This window comes from Aulonocara stuartgranti (genome assembly GCF_965226115.1).
Source record: "Aulonocara stuartgranti genome assembly, chromosome: 19".
Classification (NCBI taxonomy): Eukaryota; Metazoa; Chordata; class Actinopteri; order Cichliformes; family Cichlidae; genus Aulonocara; species Aulonocara stuartgranti.
In genome coordinates this window covers 11,546,377-11,569,696 of record NC_138955.1, presented here as the reverse complement: position 1 = coordinate 11,569,696, position 23,320 = coordinate 11,546,377, and the positions used below count along the sequence as shown (strand labels likewise).

General features: G+C 39.6%; 2 protein-coding genes across 9 annotated transcripts; one reads left to right on the top strand and one right to left on the bottom strand.

Annotated features, from left to right (window-relative positions):
* Nucleotides 1-3,358: 3,358 nt before the first annotated feature.
* Nucleotides 3,359-23,305, bottom strand: LOC309696035 (ubiquitin carboxyl-terminal hydrolase 37-like). 6 transcript variants are annotated; one of them, XM_082517085.1, is made up of 21 exons: nt 22,970-23,305; nt 16,956-17,061; nt 14,221-14,338; nt 10,392-10,460; nt 10,115-10,292; nt 9,937-10,020; nt 8,310-8,390; nt 8,056-8,111; nt 7,685-7,757; nt 7,491-7,574; nt 6,931-6,986; nt 6,630-6,689; nt 6,398-6,529; nt 6,183-6,306; nt 5,946-6,097; nt 5,741-5,840; nt 5,524-5,600; nt 5,236-5,344; nt 4,593-4,650; nt 4,266-4,423; nt 3,359-4,179 (listed from the first exon to the last, which is right to left on the bottom strand). In XM_082517085.1, exons 6-21 carry the CDS (start codon nt 9,970-9,972, stop codon nt 4,174-4,176), a joined length of 1,362 nt encoding a protein of 453 aa, XP_082373211.1. In that variant the 5' UTR covers nt 9,973-10,020; nt 10,115-10,292; nt 10,392-10,460; nt 14,221-14,338; nt 16,956-17,061; nt 22,970-23,305; the 3' UTR covers nt 3,359-4,173. The 6 variants fall into 6 exon arrangements, with proteins under 6 accessions (XP_082373211.1, XP_082373213.1, XP_082373210.1 ...); XM_082517087.1 differs by lacking the exon at nt 14,221-14,338; XM_082517084.1 differs by lacking the exon at nt 16,956-17,061.
* On the top strand, nt 14,628-21,609 carry slc18b1 (solute carrier family 18 member B1). 3 transcript variants are annotated; one of them, XM_082517090.1, is made up of 14 exons: nt 14,628-14,743; nt 15,126-15,277; nt 15,814-15,909; nt 16,013-16,086; nt 17,045-17,192; nt 17,360-17,516; nt 17,639-17,775; nt 17,868-17,969; nt 18,057-18,148; nt 19,242-19,337; nt 19,455-19,529; nt 19,612-19,705; nt 19,812-19,825; nt 20,878-21,609. In XM_082517090.1, the coding sequence occupies exons 1-14, from the start codon at nt 14,713-14,715 to the stop codon at nt 20,924-20,926; spliced, it is 1,317 nt and encodes a 438-aa protein (XP_082373216.1). In that variant the 5' UTR covers nt 14,628-14,712; the 3' UTR covers nt 20,927-21,609. The 3 variants fall into 3 exon arrangements, with proteins under 3 accessions (XP_082373216.1, XP_082373215.1, XP_082373217.1); XM_082517089.1 differs by having other exon boundaries at nt 19,776-19,825; XM_082517091.1 differs by lacking the exon at nt 19,242-19,337 and having other exon boundaries at nt 19,776-19,825.
* Nucleotides 23,306-23,320: the final 15 nt, after the last annotated feature.

Here is a 23,320-nt window from a genome sequence, read left to right as displayed (position 1 = left end):
CATTTAAGTTTTAAGGCTTCTGACTTACACATGTGCATTTCTTGAATAAAGGCTATATCAACTCTTGATAACTTTAGATATGTTAATATTTTCTTCCTCTTAATCCCGTTATTCAACCCCTTAAAATTCCAGCTGGCTATTTTGAAATCTGTCTGTCTATCCATGTTATATGTTGTCTCCTTGACCTGGAGACAACATATAAGATGACACCGCCATAGACCTCAACCAGCAGGCTTTGTGTTACCTGTTTCTTTATACAGGAGCATGTAGGGGTGGACTGCCTTTTTATTTGATTACCCTTTTCTCATGTTTTTCTTAGTTAGGGACATTTTGGGGACATTATACTCTTACTTGTTAAACACATGCTCCCATCCACTCTCTTGGTCCAGAAGCTCCATAATCCAAGTGTCCCAACTCAGGTCTGATAGCATTTTTTCAGTGGTGTTTTTAACCTCTTGGGAACTTTCACTACATTCCTTACTTGATGCAGAAAGAAGAAATGAGTCAGGGATGCATAGCAAGCACAACAAGACACCAGCAGCCCAGACCTTTCACCAACTGAAGACATTTGCAGCACCATAAAACATGACAGAGAAGAGCTGGGACTATGCGAAAGGGTGAAGTGCTGCAGTAAAGTTGCAATGGTCCTATCTTTTATACAGTCTATGGTTCACTCTATTAAGATGTGATTATTTCCAAGGTCCATTTAGTTTTAGTTAACCAGAAGTTAAAACGAGATGGTGAAAAACATTTTTAGTTAATGTTACGACTGTTGTCATAATGTTGTCTCATATGTAAATCTGAGTGTGCAGGTGCCTTTCCGTGATTGGTGCATCCATGGGACGGCCCATACAGATTGGCTAATGACCTGGAGACAACATATAAGATGACACCGCCATGGACCTCGACTGGCAGGCTTTGTGTTACCTGTTTCTTTATACAGGAGCATGTAGGGGTGGACTGCCTTTTTATTTGATTACCCTTTTCTCATGTTTTTCTTAGTTAGGGAGATAAGACATTGTCATTTGGTTTTATTCTTTTCATAAATAAGTTTTGTATATCCTTTAGATACGGTCCCTTTTGTTTGTTGTTTTGGGGTCCACCCCGAAGCTATAGTTCGCTCCTTTCCTTTGTTAGAATTCAATCACTGTGAAAAAAAATCACCATCAAAATTGTACTGGTTGTGTGATGTGCTGCTTGGGGTCAGACAGGGGTGGATCACCCTTATATTAGAAAGGCCATAACACTAACTAAAATGAAAATGAAAACTAGACTTATAACTGGCTGGTGTCCTTACCAGTGACCTTGGGTCTGAACTGTAGGCTCCTCTTTCCAGGTGTTCGTACTGCCTGAGTGGGACCAAGATATGCTGTCTTGCCTCTTTTGGGTTTTCTGCATGTTTCTGGCTCTACATGCAAGTATCCACTTCTTGACGTTCGTTGTTGGTTACAACCACTTGAGGTTTTGGGCTCATTTGGGTTCTCAACACTGGGTGACTTTGATGGGAGTGAAAGCATCCTCACAACATAAATCACCACACTACCTGCTTTTGTTTCAGATTTTTTTTTATCCTTGTTAACATGTTTGGGTACTGGGTTTACCTGTAATGCATTTTGTGCTCCAAAAGCTGTTATTTTGTGCAGCTGTGCTCCAAAAGCTGAGGGCATGACCTTTTTTATCATTAGATTGTGCCACACCAGCACCTGAGAGAAAAGCTTTGAGTTTGATTTTGTGTTTGTGTTTTGCAGGCACTCAGGAGAATAAGTCATGATGTTTCTTGTGTTTGTCATGTTAGTATCTCAGTGCTTGTCAATCACCAGTCAACAGTGTCACCACTGTGAACAACATCCTTCGACTGTTCGAGCCAAAACCTTCGAGAAGTCCCTGCAGCCGCTTCAAAACTCATCACTGAGCTCGATCTCTCTTTTAACACGCTGGAGACAACAATGAAAGATGACTTTCTTTCATATGCTGCTTTGAGGGCTTTGTTCGTGAATAACAACAGAATCAAAACCATCCATGAAGAGACATTTCACCCGCTGATTAATTTGGAGAAACTGGACTTCCACAAACCAGTTGGAGACTTTGTCTTCTGGATGGTTTCAGAACCTGATTTCTCTCCACTATTTCAATCTTTTGGGAAACAAATATACAACACTGGGTCCGGGAAACCTTTTCCTGCCACTGAGGAGCTTGAAGACCCTCTATTTTTGAGGAGCTTTCCTTCAGTCTGTCAGTGAAAGGGATTTTGTTGAACCTTGAAACTGCCGTGACCCTGTCCAAAGACCAGCTGGCCATGGATATTCACAAATACCCCATAGTACTGGTGGAAAAGAAATATCGAGGGAAAATCCATGTTCAGACCATGTTCAGTGTGTCGTGACACTTGCACGATGGAAGAACACACCCACTTGTTGGTGCCAGAAGAGCCACTGAGAAATTATTGTTTTAGCTGGCTCATTACAAGTCGATGGCTGGTCACCTGGAATAGGATAAAACTCTGGAGCGAATAATTGCCTGATTTTACTGGCCAGGAAACTGTTTAAGACTTAGAGCTTTTTATTGTCATTGTGCAGTTTCTTGCACAGTGAAATTGGGTAAGTGGAGAGCATAGAGCCGCTGTATCTGTGCGCACCACCATCTTGCATTTTTTGCATGTTTGGATATGCGCCGATGGTGTGCGTCCAGTGGTGTCAGCTGGTGAACCAGCTGGTCATTCAAAAAGCACCTTTATGCCCCTCACCATTAATGGAGGTCCCATTTGAGCGCTTTGGCATGGACCTCATTTTATCGATGAGAAAAAGAAAGTCTTTAGTTCAGCTGTTGTTAACTGATCTTGACTTTGTTAATTAAACATTGCAAACCTACCTTCAGTGTGTCCTGTACATGAGGCCATTTAGTACACCACAGCACGGTGAGTTTTTTTTGAGCTGATGAAGTTCAGCCAAAACAGGAAACTTGCAGCAGGAGACAGTAACTTGTTAAAATGTTATAAAAGGTACAATTAAAGATTTTCACTCTACAGGGTTGTCAATGATCCAAGGATAAATGTCTAATTTGGTCAACATTTTATAAGCCATTTCTGGAGAGACTGCAGTGGAAATGTTGTCACTTTTGGACTTTGCTACCTGCAGCTAAACATTTGCAGCTAAATCATTTATTTAAAAGCAGAAGCTGCAACTGATCGAGGGAATATTTGTCTGAAAACTTAAACTGAACTCCAAGGGTACCATTGCTCCAGCTTACCATCTTTACCTGAGTGAATCAGTTTGTTGAACAATCTAAATGATTCAGAAACTTCTGTGACATCAACTTAACTAAGGCTCATTACAAATTTCACAAAACACTGCTGAATACTTTTAATATTTTTTTATTAGTTATTTTTGTTTTTGTTGTTATTTTGATTTTAATCAAACAAAATAAAATAAAGAATTAAATCATTTCTTTGTTTTTTTTAATTTTATTTATTTTACAAATAAATTAATAATAACAACAAATTAGTGCTGTCAGCGTAAACGTCATTGGGTAAAATGACGTTAACACTGACAGCACTAATTTGTTGTTTCCAGAGAGCAAGCCAAACACTGGTCCAGAAAAGGACGATCTCTAGTAGTGCTGCACTACTAGTAGATTTTGTTTTAACCTCCTAGGACCTGGTGTCCACATATGTAGACATAACATTTTGGGTTGTCTAGACCAAAATACAAAATTTTGCTCTTCAAAAACCTGATATCCACTTATGAGGGAGGACATTACACTGCCACTGTTCAATCGAAATTTAAAATGAATGTCCTCATATGTGGATCTCATTCTTTTGAGAAACAAAAAAAAGATAGTCCGAATTTGATGTCTTTGTTTTTACATTCATCAGGTCCCAATCAACCCAAATGGCACAGAGAAATTAAAAATGCATGCCATGAAAGTTCAGGTCTTAGGAGGTTAAAAATGTCCCTGCTGATGAGACCAGTGAATGTGGGGCGACGGTGGCAAGAAAAAACTCCCTCCTGGAGGAAGAAATCTTGGGAGGACCAGGCTCTCTGGGAGGACCCTTCCTCCTGAGGGCAATACTTACCTATACTTGTCCTCCAGTGTGCGATGGTGGGCTGGGACGACTGCTTTTCCTTCTCAGCATGATGATGACCTTAACTTCCTTCCTTCCTTCCATTTCCTGTTTCAGAACTGAGAACGAAGACAAAACTGGTTAACAAGGTAACAGGACATTTAAAAATTCTCTCACTTCAGGATGAGATGCTGTGTCTTCTTACGTTTCTCTTGTAAAACAGGATGTAGGCCGATTGCTGCTGTTCCTCACAAACTGCAGATCCAGTTGTGTGGAGCACCTGTGCGTCATTATAGGTGAGCCAGCGATCTGATGTAGAGTGCTGACTCTCCTCAGGATGGACAGAACTACAGATGTAGTGTCCTGAAATCACATTAAGACAAATGAATCCAACTTCTGGAAGTCAACTGATTCAAGCAAACAGTGATTTTGACTTAGTGCTTCTTAGAACATCAAAAGCTTTTGTGTGTGAGTCCTTCACTGAAAAGTAGCAAGTTTTCATTTTCTGTTTGTCACAAGTCTGTTGTTTTACCTGACTCTGTGCCTCCATAATGACTGATGCTGCTGACAAGACTATAACAGCCACCACCCTGAGAAGGAACAAATCCAAAGAGTGTTAGTTTCATAAAGTCTCACATCAGTGCCATAATTAAGCTGATTTGCTGAGGCTACGTCCACACTCGTTTTCTCTCCACTTTGACCTCCCGTCCACACTGAGACGGCGTTTTCCTCAAGGAAAAACACAGCATCTTGAAAACGCTCTCGAAAACGCATACATTTCAAAACGGAGTTGTCCCGTCGCAGTGTGGACACTCGAAAACGCAGACTTTCTAAAACGATGACGCATTTTAGTCATGTGATGCAGTCATGTGAGCAATTAAACAAAGATAAACTGAGTGCATTATACAGCAGTTGTTTTGATTGCTCTCAACTTTGACAGCCCTAAAAAAGATTAATATCAGTTTGTACATGCTCCGGATAGCTTTTCTTCAAATTCTGTAATTCTCACTCACTTTTGCGCATGCGCAGGACTGGAACGTAAGCGTTTTCGGCCGTTTCAATGCAGACGCACAACTATTTGAAAATGACTGAAAACGCTAGTGTGGACACGGAGTTTTCAAATCTATCCGGGCTAGTGTGGACGTAGCCTGAGACGTTCTGCAGTCTGTTTTTACCTGATTGGATGACACCACCAAGTCCCTCTGCAGCCTGACGGGGTCATCCACCTTCTTAATGTTGTAGGTTTGTGTAAAGCCAAACCTCTTCAGATGCAAGATCAGAACTCTGGCAGAAAAGAAAAAAAAAACACAAACAAGGTAGAAAATAAGAAGAATGAGTGTCAAACACAAACAGAAGATGGGAGAAAACGACTGCTCAAATATTGTCTCGAAAAACTCTGATATTTGATGCGCCACAGTTTGGAAACCTGGTCAGTCGATCAATTCTGATGTGACCTTACTCACCTTGGCAGTGTATCAAAAGACGACTTCAGTTCTGAGGCCGTCCCTCCACAATCACAGCGAAATTCTATTTCTTGTTCCTGAACAACAGCACAAAGAAAACAGGCTTTATGGTAGAAAGAAATCTCAACATATGCACACACACATACACACTAACACTAACAAAAAAGGTGTGTTAAGATCGCTGATACGACAACTCTATTGGAATTTGTGATCTTACCTTCAAGTATGTCTCTAACATGTTTATAATAGACCCCTCTGGAACAAGGTCAAGAGACAAGCTGGTGAATTCCTCTTGCTGTGTTGATTGGTGACTGCAGCTACACATTTCAGGAGTAACGTAGTTAAAGTAAAGATCAGGTACGTGGAAAAGAGGTATATGAAAATATTGCAACCAGCTCTGCGTTTCTGAAAGACAGGCTTACCTCTTGCATGTCCTCATGTTTTCCATTTTAAAAATGTGATGCTCTTCTACTGGGCAGGTATAACTTTGGCCCAGGAGAGCTGCGTTCCTCTCCAGGTGAGGTGTGAGCCTTTTGACCTCATTGAGGAACAATGTTAGGAATTCATGAGCGTCCTGAAAGAAAAGCAGAGAGATTTAAAACAGTACATCAAAATCAGAAGGTAAAGCAAAAAACGAAATGTCCAAATAGCTGACGCACTTTCTGTGCACTGCCGGTGTATTCAGGAGCTTGACTGCTGAATGCCTTCTTAAAAGCTCTTAGGTGGTGAGCTTTAAGGCCATAATCTGTTGACTCGTGACAGTCCCTGACATCAATAAGCCTTCTGTAGAAAGGAAGGGTAAACAGACATTTCTGCTGTTAGATCTCTTTGTTCTTCAGGTTTTTGAAGAAAGTAGAAGGTTGACGTAGCACACCTTAAGAGCTGAGCTTCTGGATCTGTGCTCCACAAAACCCCCTGACGTCTGATGTCTCTTATGAACTCCTCAATGTTGAGGAGGCTCTGCAGGCAGGAGTTCATGTAGCAGGTGTTTCCGATGTTTGGAAACCTGACACACACGCGCAACGTTTACAGTATCAGTGTAAAATAATTCATTTTCTCCACTTTGACAAAGTGAGCTTTGGTCTTTGTGCACCACGTGTACTCACCCGAAGCGGTCTATAGTCCCAGTTTGACTTTTTATTTTTTTCCCACCGCATGCTACACTGCTCCAAAAAGGTAAAAACACAAACACAAAATTAGGAAAGATGTCAAGATTCTGAGCAGTGTATGTACATGTATGCATGAGCTTTGAAGTTGAAACATTTTGGAGGACGTCCAAAAGTAGTAAAAAAGATGTAAATACACAAGGTGGAAGAAAAATGCCAATAAAAGGGAAATAAAACAGCTCCAACTAAACCACTGCTATAAATATCTCCAGCAGCATTAAAGAGTGGCGCATTTCTTTACCTCTGATGAGACGTAGAAGGAATTTCCTTCTCTGCCACATTTTGTTTGTGTAATTTCTGTTTAGAAACAAGAAAAGCAACATCAGTAATGGCATAAAACAAACATACCAAGGGAGTCTCTCCATGAAAAGTGTCCAGTTAGAAAATTTGGTATTATTTCATATTATTTATCACTTTAGTGAGCTGTCAGCTCATGAAGCAGATATATAGGAATATCTTTAAATAAAATAAAAACAATTTATTCATGCTTTAAATTGAGTTTTAAAGTTTGTCCTATGAAATACAAAATCCTTCATTTGGTTCTGATCAAAATTCAGTTTTTACAGAAATCATCCATGAAGCTTCATTAAAAGATTCAAAAATGCTTATTTACCATAAAAAATATTTAGAGAAACATCCTGCAAGTCTCTTCAAACTTACCTTTCTGTGAAAAAAAAAAAAACGTTTAAACATCTTTGAACTTAATTTGAGGACATAGATGTGCTAAATTGCTCTTAATTCTTCGCATTTAACTGTGATGAGTAAATGCTTGATGACAGTGACTCTTTCCATAAAACATACCTTCCAGAATTTAAAAAGAAACCAGCGACACTTTTTTTGTGTCTTCACAGTGTTGCTCTCTGCCTCTGCATCGCTGTCAGTTTGCTGCAGAGGACGAACAAACATAAGTTTATTAAAAACAGTAAAGTCACTTTAAATTAACAAGTGCAATTTAAAGAGAATGTGCATTTCATATGTTTTGTGTAAAAGCAAACCGAGGAACAGCAGAGGTGTCTCCATTTTCTCTTCTTCTTTTGACCATTTTCAGCAACACAAGCATCCGGGATGCTGATGAGGACAAAAGTGTAAATGTTATTTTTCAAAGTGGAAATTTTTAACAAGGAGTACATGCTGAGATTGCAGATAAAAATTAATAACTGTAATGGAACAAAATCATGTATTTTGTACATTTACACTCTACATTTTCAAACGCTAATCTCTGAATCAATATAAATTATAGACAAGACTAGAAGTAGTAAAAAAGATGTAAATACAAAAACACCAATAAAAGGGAAATAAAACAGCTCCAACTAAACCACTGCTATAAATATCTCCAGCAGCATTAAAGAGTGGCGCATTTCTTTACCTCTGATGAGACGTAGAAGGAATTTCCTTCTCTGCCACGTTTTGTTTGTGTGATTTCTGTTTAGAAACAAGAAAACCAACATCAGTAATGGCATAAAACAAAGTATATGGTAAGAAAATACAATATCCTTCATTTGGATTCAAAATTCAGTTTTTACAGAAATCATCCAAGAAGCTTCCTTAAAAGTTTCAAAAATGCTTATTTACCATAAGAAAATATTCAGAGAAATGTGCTGAGAGTCTCTTCAAACTTACCTTTCTGTGAAAAAGAAGTTTAAACATCTTTGGACTTGATGAGATCACAGCGAAAATCTCCTCAGCTTTGCAAAAGTTTAACTGAAAACAAGCAGTCAAAGGTTGTATATTTATAAACTTTCAGCATAGAATGTTCATACCCTGAACAGCAAACATCAGCATTATGATGTATGGGGCTAATTTGCATATTTTGGAATGTATGCTCATTTGAACTGTATGGCACTCGTCTCCAAGCAACTGCTACAAAATACAGGTCAAGTCAAGTGGCTTTTATTGTCATTTTAACCACGTGCAGAGGTACTGTACAGAGTGAAATGAGACAGCGTTCCTCCGAGACCCTGGTGCTATATATGACATATACGGACAAACCCAGGACTACATAAAGTGCAGTGTGCATAAACTGCAAAAATAAACAAGACAAAACAGAGCAAAACTAGACAGAACAGGACGATACAGACACAAGACAATGGAAATGTGCAAAATGCTGCAAAAGTAACTTGGTGTCTGTATGTATGTGTATGAGTGTGAGATACTGCAGATAAGTGCTTGGTAGTGACATGTGTGAAGGTGTGCGTGTGCCAGTGCAGTCACGAGTGTTCAGGGGTCTGATGGCTTGTGGGAAGAAACTTTTCCGTAGTATGGTAGTGAGGGCCCGGATGTTCTGGGACCTCTTTCCAGAAGGCAGCAGGGTGAAGAGTGTGTTTGAAGGCTGTGTGGGGTCCTCCAGCAAGCGGGTGTTATAAGGAGGGGAGAGGGACTCCAATGATCTTCTCAGCTGCTCTCACAATCCGTTGTAGGGTACTGCGATCTAATACGCTGCAGTTACCATACCAGACAGTGATGCAGCTACTTAGGATGCTCTTGTTAGTCCCACTGTAAAAGGTGGTGAGAATGGATGGTGGGAGATGGGCTTTCCTCAGCTTCTGCTTGAAGTAGAGACGCTGCTGGGCCTTCTTGGTTATGGAGCTGGTGTTGAGGGAGCAGGAGAGGTTCTCCGCCAGGTGGACACCAAGAAATCTGGTGCTCTTGACGACCTCCACAGAGGATCCATTCATGTTAAGTGGGCAGTGATCCCACTGTACTCTGCTGAAGTCAACAATCTCTTTTGTTTTGTCCACGTTCAGAGACAGGTTGTTGACTCTACACCTCTACAGATGGCCCGCAGTGCAACCCTTCAGCTTCCTAGGAGATTCACCTATATACAAATTTAAAGACCTAGGAGACTTACTTCTCGTCACAGAGTTGTAGCATTCACAAGATTTTCAGAAAACTTGAACTCAAGGTCAAGGTCACTGATATTCAAACTGACCCCAGAACTTTAGTAGATGCACCAATGGTATCAATTCAAAATCCTACGCTTCTCGTTCTTGAATTACTGTCTTGACCAAGCTGAGTATACAATTATGAACCAATCATTTTCCATTTTTATTTCACTATCTGTAACTAAGACAAATAAACAGTATTTGGGACACAAGTCACTATTAAAGTGGTTAGTGAGACTCCACATCTGATAACAGTATAACACACTGCTTATTTATGTAAAATTGTCATCAATAAATGTGTTCAAAACAGAAGCTACACTGGCTTTAAAAGTTTTTGTTAACTCTGACTACCTGTCTGCTCTTACCAGTTTCTTTTGCTCTCTGCTGTCTTCATCCTCCATCCAACTCTACAGCTATTATAGGGATGACATGATGAAACTGAAGGGTGTCTGGGCACCGAAAAAAGAAAAAAAGAGAGACTGGATTAGGCTGCAGCTGGCGTGCCATTCTCTCACTTCAGGATGAGATGCTGTGTCTTCTTACGTTAATCTTGTAAAACAGGATGTAGGCTGAGTGCTGCTGTTCCTCACAAGCTGCAGATCCAGTTGTGTGCAGCACCTGTGCGTCATTATAGGTGAGCCAAGGATCTGATGTAGAGTGTGGACTCTCCTCGGGATGGACAGAATTACAGATGCAGCAGCTGTTTCCGATATATGGAAACCTAACACACAAACAAAAGTTTACAGTATCAGTGTAAAATAATTCATTTTGTCCAGGTTGAGAAGGTGAACTTTGGTCCTTGTGCACCACGTGTACTCACCTGAAGCCGTCTGTAGTCTGAATTTTATTTTCCATTATTTATCCACCGCCCAAATGTTTCACTACGCTACTGCAAAAAGACAAACAAACACACAATTAGACACTGAGCACTGGATGTGCATGTATGCATGAGCTTTGAAGTTTAAACTTTTTTTTATCATCAACAATTTTTATTTATTTCATTTTAAACTTCAATAACAGAGCTTAAGGATAACTACATAAATAAATAGTTTAAAAACAAACAAACAAAAACAAAACAACAACAAAAAACTAAACAAAACAAAGGGAAGTTATCCTATTCTTTCTTCGCACACCAATTCCCACACCACCACTCTGTCATTACTGCTCTGTTCTTCAAGTTACAGAAAGCCAGCTTGTAAAGGGGGACCAAATACAATCATATTGATGCAATTTGTCTAATAAACCATAAGTCACTTTTTCGTAAGACGCCAACTTAGCCATTGTCTTTAGCCACTCTTCATAGGGAGGGGGGGTTCTTTTTCCGCCAATGTCTTAGCAGGACCCATTTGGCCGTAGTAAGAGCCAAAATAATCCATCTTTTTGTATAACTGGAAAAATCTACATCAGAAAGTTCTGTGGTTATACCAAGTATGGACAGTTTTGGTGAGATACCAAATCTCCTTTTTAAAACACTGAAAATTACCTCCATTATATTTTCCCACCAATCCCGAAGTGCCGAACAGCTCCATAAGATATGTAAAATCAAAGCATTTTGACCATCACATCTCCAACATTCGTCCGTAGAGGCCAGGTTCCATTTATACAATTGTTGCGGTGTTCGATGCCACCTATGGATTATCTTAAGTTGAATAAATCTACTGCCTGTTTCTTTATACATAGTATTAATATTTTGAAAACATGAATCCCATTCAACTGAAGATATGTCCAATGCCATGTCCTGGGCCCAGTAGCCCTTAACTTTAAGGAGAGGGTCAGCTGACCGTTCTTGCAATAAGTGATAAATTTTAGAGGTAATGCCTTTACCCAAGGGTGATCTTGAGAGCAGGACTTCCACAGGGCTGCTCACAGGACAACTCAAGGGGGTTCCCAGCCACTTTGATAACGAACTATGTATTTGGACATATCTCCAGAATTGATTACGCTGCAACTTATATAACTCTACAATTTTATCAAAGCTTAAAAAACATTTAGTCCCACAGTCAAATAAATCTGATACATTAAGGATGCCTGCTTTACGCCACTGTAACCAGTCAACCGATGTCCCTCCAATTAAAATTCTTTTATTACTCCATAAGGTTGCCGAAGGTGATTTAATAAAGTCCCAGCGACCTGCCCTATGTAATTTAAACCACAATGTCTTTGCAATTATAGGATGGGTAGTTTTATGACTGGTATCAAACAGCTCCCTCCAAGGAGAAATACCGCCATTAACTTCCGTCTCTATATGGGACCAGATGGGTTTAACTGGTGCAGTAGGTAACCAAGCTCTAAGTTGTTTCGCGTTCATCACCCAATAATACCATTGGAAATTAGGCAATGAAAAACCTCCTTGTTTTGCACTCGCTTGAAGTTTCTTAATACTTAAACGATGCGGTGAGCTATCCCCAAATACGTCAAACCATTCACGGACCACCGAAATTCCCACTGTTTAAATAAAGTATGGGGGCAGTGTCCTGACATAGGCATTGCCTCTGATTTATCCCAGTTGACGCGATACCCTGAAAGCAGCGTAAAGCTTTCTATACATTCTAATAGGGCTGGAATTGACTTCCCAGGCTGGGTCATAAGTAACAACATATCATCTGCATATAATAGAGGCTTATGTTGACTATTACCCATCGAAATTTCAAATATATTTACATTATTTCTCAGTTTTTGTGCCAAAGGCTCTATAGCAATTACAAAAAGACCGGGGCTAAGGGGACAACCCTGTCTTGTAGATCTCTGTAAAAGGAATAGGTCTGATATGAGCCCATTCGTCAATACTCGCGTTGAAGGCGAATCATATAATATCTTTATCCACCTAATAAAATTGTCACCAAAACCAAACTTTTATAATGTCTTAAACAGATAATCCCACTCAACACAATCAAAAGCTTTTGCAGCATCCAGCGATAGGGCCACTGTTGGATATACTGAATCATATACATAATTTTGCAAATTAACCAACCGCCTAATATTATCTGAACCATAGCGGTTTGGAACAAAACCAGATTGGTCTGCATGAATTATTTTCACCATTACTACTTTTAATCGACCCGCTAAGACCTTTGCCAAGATTTTTTGGTCAGAATTCAGCAAAGATATGGCGCGGTAACCACTTGGGTCTAAAGGGTCTTTCCCAGTTTTAAGAATAAATGTTATAAGTCCAGAGTGCATTGACTGAGGTAATGAGCCTACTTTGAACGCCTCATTATAAACATCGAGCAACAGGGGACTTAACATATCCTCAAATGCTCTATAGAAATCCAATGGTAACCCATCTAATCCTGGAGCTTTATTAAGTGGCATACTGTTAATTGCACGGGTAATCTCCTCCACTGTAATTGGAGCATCTATAATCTGCTGGTCAGTAGTAGAAAGCTGTGGCAGGTTTAAATCAGTAAAGAATGCTTCGAATTTCTGTTCATCTAAACTCCCTTGTGTAGAATAAAGATTATTGTAAAAGGCCCTGAATCCATCATTTATATGTCTAAAAGAAGTTAAAATAACCCCATCTGATTGTCGTATGCCTGGGATATGGTTCATACTGTCTTTCTGTTTAAGAGGGTATGCTAATAAACAGAGATGGGCAGTAACGCGTTACTTGTAAAGCGTTACTGTAATCCAATTACTTTTCAAGTGACGCGTAAAGTAAGGCATTACCACTGCAAAAACGGTAATTAGATTACCGTTACTTCCCGCAGGAACGCTGCGTTACTACATTACTAAAACCGTGATTTTTTGCGAGAATGTCTCATGACAGTGACGTAAGCAAGTGCGACGTTCGTGACAACAGCTGTGTGCAGATCAACAATGGATGGACTGCAGGAGAGAGTATGAGTGTGTAGCGTTTAAAGCTTGGAAGTACTGACCTTACTTTAAGTTTGATTCCATAAAAAGTGACAAAAACATTAGTGTCCGCTGTGCGTGGGAAGAAAACTTCTTTTTACAGCGAAAAAACCCCCTAAACTTCCAAGCAAGCACCGAGTGCGCAACGACGTAATGGGAAATTCACAGAGAAACTCGCGGATTCTTCCACTGACCGCTGCGGCACACCTGCACCAGGGTAAACCTACGCCTACGCCACTCCTGCTTTACAGGTGAAAATAGAGCAAAAGGACCGCTAGTCTTTGACTTTATTTATTTTCTGCTGTGTTTTACTTGCATTTATTTGAAAGACTGAGTGTAAACACACAAAAAATATATATTTTATGTGCTGGAATGTGCAGAAAATAGGTTTAAATAGGTTTAAAACAAATTTCTTCCAGTCAGAGAATGTTGCATATAATTACATTTTTGCTTGATGCATAAAGTTAAAAGATTAAAACTAATAAAACAAGTTTTAAAAAGAGACTTTTCCATTTGATTACATTTTGTATGATGGATTGTAGAAAAAGTAGAATTGGGCTGAAAGATCTATCGCTTTATCACCTATTCAGGTTGTAAATCGTGTTTTTAAAAAGTAACTAAGTAATTATAAGTAATCAGCAAAGTAACGGGATTACTTTTTTGGGGAAGTAATCAGTAATTAGTTACTGATTACTTTTTTCAAGTAACTTGACCAACACTGTCAGTTACACAGCTCCATTGAAGCCATTCACTGGTTAAATACAAATAACTGTGATTAACTGAAAAAAGCCACTTACGGGGCTGAGTGCTCAGAGAAGCCTGTGGGATAAGCTGCTCAGCCAGAGCACCAGTGAGCTTCAGTCTGGAGAGTGGTGACAGGAGAGATGGAGGTGGGAGTGAGGCATTTAATCCTGTCTGTAAAATAAATATAACAACACTTAAGTAACTTGCATAATAATTCAAAATGGCAATAATTTAATAGATTATTGAATTATTTGCTCATGCTAAAGTCAACATAGAAAGACTACATATTTCTACATATATCTGGTTTACTTTAATCTGCCAGACTGCGGAGGGCAGTAATGGGATGGGACTAACTTAGTTATTACTTAGAAGAAGAAGAGGGTTAGTCTGGAAGTGTTGGGTAGTCCATGCTCATGATTGTTTTCACCTAGCGGAGGAGGCTGTCAAAAATATTTACTTGTCAGGATTTATCCTCTGCTCTTTCAGTTGTTCTGTCACCGTCTGTATTTCTCAGCCACTGGATACAGACCCCTGAATATTGAAAAATGGATCAACATGCCGATCCTCCGACGAGAGGTTTGTGACCTTTGTACCCTGTGGAAATTAAATTACTGTGTAAAATAAACTGAGAAGTGTTGGCAGATACTCAGCTCAACATTATGTCAGACGATTTTGTTTTATTTCATTATATATTTTTTGTTTATCTGAACACATACGTGTGTGTGTGTATATCTACATATATATTCGTATCTGTAAATGAAAATATATGTAGTGTGTATATATTGTTTTTTGTTTTATATGTCTGAAACAAATAAAGATACAATACAATACAATACATAGCTGACCTTTTGACTTTTTTCCTTATCTCTGTCAAAAGTTTAACCGCAAACTTTATATTCTTTCAACTCAGCGTGGCCTAATCTCATTATTCATGTTTCTCTTCCCGTTTTCTCTTCAGATAACAACACAGATAACAACACCACAGCTGAATCAACAGATCCTCCTCACAGGTTCACAAGAAAAGAGATTCTCACCTTAATATCAGTGGCATCTGTCAACTTTGGCTCTATGATTTGCTACTCAATATTGGGCCCATTTTTTCCCACCGAGGTAAGCTCAAGGAAGCCAGCATCATAGGGTACAAATCACATGTTACAGCACAAGAGGTTAAAGGTTCAAGATAATAAAAACTTTAAAAAACTTAGCTTATGAATGCAGCTTTTGACTGAAGAAATAAAACACGTTCTCTCATACATGCAAGTCATATATCTGCAAACAAATCTTTTCTAGCCAGAGGAAACTGGGAACAAGCATCTCCTTCTACTAAAATGTATTTGTGCTCCCATGTAGTTGTACAGTTCACAGGTTAGACTATTGTTCACCTTAAGAACTCAGTAATGTCTTCTGAAGGGAATGAATGAGTAGTCATGCGCTACCAACAGACATCCTCCCTGAAGGCCAGTGAAGACTGGCTCTTTTGTAATCAGCCGTTCAACTTAAGGTCTGTCATGAGCTAGAAATGCAAATGTTGGAAAAGAGTGGCACAACAAGCTGGCTAGTTAAAAAGACATTATATTATCCTTGCTGTTTTTGTTGTTGTTATATAGATCCCCTAACTTTATCTGTTGTCCTGTTTTAATATTTAGGCAGTGAAGAAAGGAGCCAGTCAGACTGTAGTTGGTCTCATATTTGGGTGTTATGCTGTCTCCAATTTAATTAGTTCATTGATATTGGGAAAATATGTAAGTATACACTTTAACTTCATGCCATATGCATGGCAATTTGGAGCACAGGTGTAACCAAAGAGTCTGTAACAGTGCAACTGACCCATTCTTTGTGTATCAGATTGTCCAGATTGGTGCAAAGTTCATGCTTATTGCAGGACTTTTTGTATCATCGTGCTGCACTATTATATTTGGGTAAGTGATCTGTGTTTCGTGTTAACTATGATAATGATAAAATTGGAAAAAATCCAGAATCTCATTGTGACAAAAGGACCCAACAACTCCAAGGATCATGCTGACGTTCTGTCACTTTATTTGTTTTACACACACCTTTTCAGTGTGCTTTTGGAGTTCGCTTTTCAGCATGACTCAGCGAGTTGCTGCTGCTGCTTCTGCTCTCCGACTCTCCACACAGCGTGCTGCTTAAATAGGGGAGGCATGATTAAACAGTGGTTACCAGCTGTCAGCCATCCTCCCCTGGCACTGCCTCCTGAACCTGCTGCTCTATCCCTCTTCAGTAGCCGAAAAACAAACAACACCCCCGCCACACTCCCACAAATTTCCTGAAAATACCAAACTAACAATGAATTTATTCATGTAAAAAATAATGTTTTGTGCTAAATAAACAAAATTAAAACAGCTGTGTAGCAGGCAGATTGTGGAAACAAATACAAAACTTGGGAAGTAAGGCGTAAACTCAAAATATAGCTTTAATGTTGCCCACTCATAAGGACACAAAAGGTTCAAGATAAACCATGACAGAAAATATAACAAAGTTCATGGGGAAAGATGATACGACAACACAGAAAGAATAAGACAAGAAAGACAAGACTGGAGGAACAGAATCAAAAGGAGATGAATGAACTTGGAGAACTGAAGGTATATAAAAAAGGAACTTATATGAAGCGTCAGGACATAAACAGGACACATAAAAACAAAGAAATCACAATGTGAATAGAAAGCTAGATTCCATGAATACAGAACCCTAATCCAAACATAACCCATAATACAAAATGAGAAAGAACCCCTCTGGGGCCAAGGCCCAGAGACCATGGCACAATCACCTTTGTTTCAGATCACACGCAGTTCCTCTGAGCTTCTTTATTTCATCTGCATTTCCTTTAATCTTGGCTGGCTCTTGTCTTCTTTGCAGATTTCTTGATCGGGCTCCTGCAGGACCTATATTCATCAGTCTGTGCTTTGTTGTGAGGTCGCTTGATGCTGTCGGCTTTGGCGCTGCTACAATGTCTGCTTTCGCCATCACAGCACAAATATTCCCAAACAATGTGGCAACTGTTTTGGTGAGGGTGGACAAACTTGTCAGACTGGCATGCTGTTTAGACATTAGAATCACAAGAAAACAGAAACTATAGTTTAAGTTGTTATGTATCTCTCACAAAACAACTGGCTCTTGGCTATGATGTAAGAAATTCCCACAGTATAGTAATCTGGGTCACTACTGTTTTAGGGTATTTTGGAGATTTTTGCAGGACTCGGCCTTATCCTGGGACCACCACTGGGAGGGTGGCTCTACCAGACTTTTGGATACAATGTCCCTTTTTTAAGTCTTGGATGCTTGCTGTTGATTATGGTTCCTTTCAACATTTACGTCCTGCCGTCCATTGGTATGTAACACTTGAGATTTAGGTGTATTGTTTGGGTTTATTATTTAAAAATTGCCATTTTGTGTTTTTTCATTTTTCTCACATTATAACTGAGCTGTAATTTTGTGCTTCCCTCCTCTCAGAGGCAGTCCCATCGAAGGATTCATTCTTTCGACTACTCACCCACGTGAAAACAATCCTGGTTTGCTACGTGGTATTCACTCTCAGTGCAGGTGTGGGCTTTTTGGATGCCACTTTGTCACTGTTTGCTATTAACAGGGTAATGATATCCTTTATGATAAAGTCAGCTTACGTTTCCTAGAGTTTTTGTGCATTCCTTGAACAACTTTTTTTCCTATCCATCATCCTTAGTTTGGTCTCTCAAATGGCTACGTGGGACTAATAATGCTTGGTTTGCCTTTAGTGTATATTCTGGCATCACCGCTGATTGGGTATTTCACAGATAAATATCCTGTATGTATCCAAGAAATCAAAATCATTAAATGTGTATAATTATCTTTTTTCTTTTCTTTTTAAATAAAATTTGATCTTGTGCACCAGGCCACTAGGATCACTTTCTTGGTGACAGGCGGCATCGCTGCTACAATTGGCTTCTGTCTTCTTGGTCCCGCCCCTTTTCTTCACATCCAGAGGTTAGTGTGGGATTCAGGTAAAACTAACACTTCTGTATTTTAAAATGATGGACATTTTAAGAAATATGTCTATCCCCCTCTGAGCCAAGAGTCATATCTAACGTCATTTTTACAATGTCTAATTCCAGGAAATAATTGCACCTGCCAGGTAACAGTCACACTGTGAATAAGTGTCTTAAACCCTTAATATTTTTCACGGGTAGCAGGGAGCGACTCCTGTGGTAGCAAAAAAGAAAGCCCATTGTGAGGAATAAACTCTACTTTAAATGTTATTATATAACACTAAATATTGTGCTAATTACTTTAGGGTCTCAATTTCCAGGTTTAAGTTTAATATTGGTTACATGTCCCAGAGTAACTGGCACCTCGACCAGACACTTTTGGCAGCCATCAACAAGCTTTAGGCATATTTCAAGTTGCATATTTGACCAATATTTTGAAGGCGTTGATTTTGGAGCACGAGCTTCTTTCTAGGTGATTTAAAGCTTGTTTCACCGCAGATGCTGGTGTTTCAGGAGTTTCTAGTTAATGGCATGTTTGAGCCTTGGTTCCTGGGCTGTTCATGAACATCCTAACCAATTTCCTCTCAACTAAAGGTGACAGTTTGGGTCTTCTTCCAGACCTTGGCAAAGTGGTGACATATTTTGATAAGAGACCTTTCCACCTTGTGTAAATCTTCAACTCTCCTTGTTAGATGTCACTGAGTTCCTTGGACTTGCCATTGTTCTGAGTATTGGTCAGTGCTTCTCACCGCTCTCCTTCTGTCACAAATCACCCCCTAAAACTCCTTTCCACCACTCCCTCCTGTCTGTACTCTCTTCTTCATTGTGCATTGCTTTGGATGGTTGAATCCAGGTATTTAAATTCATTCACCTTCACTGCCTCTGCTCTTGGCAACTTCACTATTATGTCTGTCTTCCTATCATTGACACATAGGTCGGTTACTTTGGATGGTTAAGCCCTGGTATTTAAAATCTACACCGCTGCAAGGGGAGTGGGACATGTTGCCTCGACAAGTCATATACTGAATTAATCCCTTTGCCTTAAAAAGCCAAACTTCTGTATCCTTTTTTTGTTTTTTTTTTACATTTAGTCAGCTGTGGTTGCTGGTCGTCATGCTTGGTCTAATTGGGCTTTCTCTGGCAATAAGTGTAATCCCCATATTCCCTGAGCTCATTTCATGTGCACAGTGAGTTGCTTCACATAATGCTCAACATTCATGAACTACAGTTTGTTTTTTGTGGGGTTTTTTTCATAAATATGGCTGGATGAAACAAATATTCTACAATTTAGTTTTTCCTCATAGTGAAATAGGATTTGAAGAGGGGCTAAGTACACTTGGAATGGTGTCTGGGTTATATGAAGCAGTGTGGTGCACTGGGTGAGTCCCTAATTTATCTCTTTTCTGGCATTTAGCTTTTTAGTGCCGTGATTTTTGCTCTAATTTTGTGCTCGTTTTTAAGGACGTTTTATGGCCCCATTGTGGGAGGAATTATTGTTCAACAGCTCTGCTTTGAATGGGCTGCTGTAGTTCAAGGAGCGTTGGCATTTTTGGGTGTAAGTATCAGTGGCTGCAGCGTTTAGATATTTTATGTCAATACAATGTTAATGATCACTCTGTCCTCAGGCATTTTTCATCTTCATGTATTCTCTCTGTCAACGGACAAAACGACAAAGGTAGGCCTAAACTTTAAATGAACATAATAAGTTCTTTCATAGTATTCATTTCGTTTCTCACTATGGGAACGCCTTCTATGTGACCTCATCAGAAGCTGAAATGCCATTACGTTAGCTCTTACAGGCTTTTTAAGTGACGCTCATGTCAGGAGGGGCTAGGGCCTCCCCATATAATAGACTGACATAGTGTCAGATGTCATTCAAAAACTCTTCTCACTTCTTACAGAAGTCTGTCGATAACTGTGCTGTTGGGTTTAAGCTAAACTGTCCACTGTCCTTGCAGCAGATTTTCTGTCCAGGGGCAACCCACTGAACGCAGACTAGAGGCTTCAACCCTCCGCTATACTTTCCCACCAGTGGCCCTCCTGACAGCCCTGTGCTGGGAAGAGAAACATTGACTGGCTGAGATTTTTTTAGCTGCTTTCCAGCCCATCTTGACCTCATCTTCATCCCAAAGGTTATCAGTACATGTTCCCCAATAGTATTGCCTGACTTTTACCAGCTGGCCTCCATGCACATTCCACTAGGGGCCTGGCTACCTTATAGGCTCTAAGGGAGTTTTATCCAGGAGGTGTGTGCAACTCCATGCTGGGCCTCATCTCACACATTTGTTAGGTTTTATAAGCTAGATGTGACAGCGCCTAACCTAGCGCATTCAGTCCTCAGTACAGGTTCTTTGTTCACCAAACAAATGCTTTGAAAAAGAACTTAAGGTTATGTATATAACCCTGGTTCTCCAAGTAGCATGAGTGTCTCACCAGACCATTCTCTCTATAAAAAATGAAAAGGTGGGCTTGTTTTGAATGACATGTGACACTATTTCAGCCTATTATATATGGAGGCCATGGCCCCTCCTGACATAGGCAGGTGGCATTTGAGCTTCTGATGAGGTTCTACAGGAGGCGTTCCCATAGTGGGACACTCATTTGTGCTACTCAGAGGTTATACATGTATAACCTCAAGATCTGTGATTTATTCTAAATAGATTTCTTTTTTTAACGTCTGCAACAACAGCAAAAATTGTACCTCTTTTTTTAACTTTTACATTTCAGGGTCCAAGAAAACAACCAACAAGCAGATGAAAGAACCCCTCTCCTATGATCCTGTGTTCCAGCTCCAAGTTACACAACTTTTTAAACATCTTATCAGTCATTATTTGTTATCAAGCTGATATTGTTTTAATGTTGTGTCTTTTAGTTATTTATATCTGGTCCTAGGGCATGTGCTATAGTGGGAATTCCCTGAGAGGTATTTTAAGAAAAAAGCTAGATACATTCATGGAGTGGGTCCAGCTGCATTCCCAACGGGTTCCCAGATATATTTGAGCATTTATTTGGGGAGCAACATGCACATTAAAATTTAAACAATAAGTTAGGATCCCATGCAGGTATCCACAAACACCTGCCAAAGTACTTTAAACTGCCTTGTAATAGTTTCTCCAACACTGCCATGATGACTCACACAATAACACCAGCCACCCACAGTTTGGTTAGTAAGAATGAGTTTTTATGGCCAATGGCTTAAAAGTAAAGCAGTGCAAGTTATACAGGTCAATATGAACCTTTCATACTGTGCTAATTCTTCAAACAGGGAATTTATTGCAGATTTCACTGCAGTTAGAAATGTTGAATGTTTTACCTTCTTTTCTGCCTGCATTATAGATTTATTTAACACTGATATTGAGGTTTTTTCACTAATTTTTTGTACATTAGCATTCAAATGTGACAATGTAAGGGACTGCAAAGACTGCTTATTATAAAGATGGAAATAAAACTATAAAGGAATTTGTTTATGTTGTGAAGAAATATATATATATATATATATATATATATATATATATATATATATATATATATATATATATATTAGGGGTGCAACGATACACAAAATTCACGGTTCGGTTCGGTTCGATACTTTGGTGTCACAGTTCGATATTTTTTCGATACAAAAAAAATGTTCATGCCTTCTTAATTTGTCATTTATTAAAATTATAAATATATATTTTAACTCAAAAGTACAGTTTTTAAATTTAACCCAAACCCTTGTACGTTTTTTATTTTGACAGCGAATGCGCACCTGCGGACCACTTATGTGCAGCCCTGGTTATTTAGCTCGTCATATTGCAGCCACAGAAATTCTTTTGTCCATGAAACCATAAAGCTGCACTTTCTTTTTGCCTTATAGTCTGATTTGTCATAACTTCTCCGTTTTGTGGTAAGCTTTTCTTTGGCTGTCACTTCTTCACCCTGACCTGTCTTATTTGGCTCAGCAGAACTGAAATGCTTTTACACACTCACTCACATAAGCTCAGCGATTCTCTGCGCGATCAACCTCTCACATGTTTAAGCTGCGGGAGATTTCACTTGTCATGTTTGCATAGTAAGCTAACGATTAATAAGACGATGTCAGAGGAATTGGTGCACAAATTATCATCACTCACAGATCAGTGCTGTCGCTCTCTATACACAGTTCGCACGATTGCAAAGTGAAAGCAAAAAAACAAGCGCAAATTCAAACGCGATTTCAATATGTCACATATTGACAGTGGCTCACCGATGCCAATGACATAATTACCCAGCTACATTTCCGAAAGAATGCAAAAGCATTGACATATATTTTTCTTCCTACAATAGCCCGACTGGAAAAATCGCTAGCTCCGGGACGTCGGGCTAGCGATATTGCAAGCCCTGTATCTGATTGAGGAATCACTCATCTTTGGAAAAGAGAGTTTATTACAGAGAAATGTCTCTTTCCAAAATAAAAGCTATACTATCCGCTTCTTCTGGGCTATATTCTCAGCAGCATAAGGAGAATCATGTGCTAACAGCTGTCTAAATGACTCGGCTAAAGTTAGTAGCATGCTTGTTGTTTTTGTCTTTGCACTAGGATGATGTCGGCGTAAATGTGCAGTCATATTCGTTGTGTTCCCACTAGTGCTTTCAGGTTAATCTCGTTGAAATGACCTTAACGCCACAACACGGCAAATCTCCGTTAACGAGCTACCGCCGATCGCCCCGTGCATGGGGCTAGACGGCCAACACGTTAACGAGCTAACTGTGCTAACACACTAGTTCCCACCCATGTAATTGAGCATTGTGTGGCACATCCAACATACTGTTTTACTTTAGTCCATGACTCGCTTACCTTCAGGGTCATACGCCACATGAAAACCAAAATAATTCCAAACACCACATCTGAATGAGGGTGGGGGAGGTGCCCTGCGCTCTTCCTTCTGACGATGCTGTCTGTGTTGAGCGCTCAGTGGATCTGCGCTCGACAGTGCAGCCTAGGCGGAGTAGTCGAACGCAGATTCACTGAGCGCTCAACACAGACAGCATCGTCAGAAGGAAAGTTGATAAAATAAATTACAAATGTTGTATTGTTCGATACATATGCGTACCGAACCGAAAGCACTGTATCGAACGGTTCAATATCGATACGAATATCGTTGCACCCCTAATATATATATATATATATATATATATATATATATAT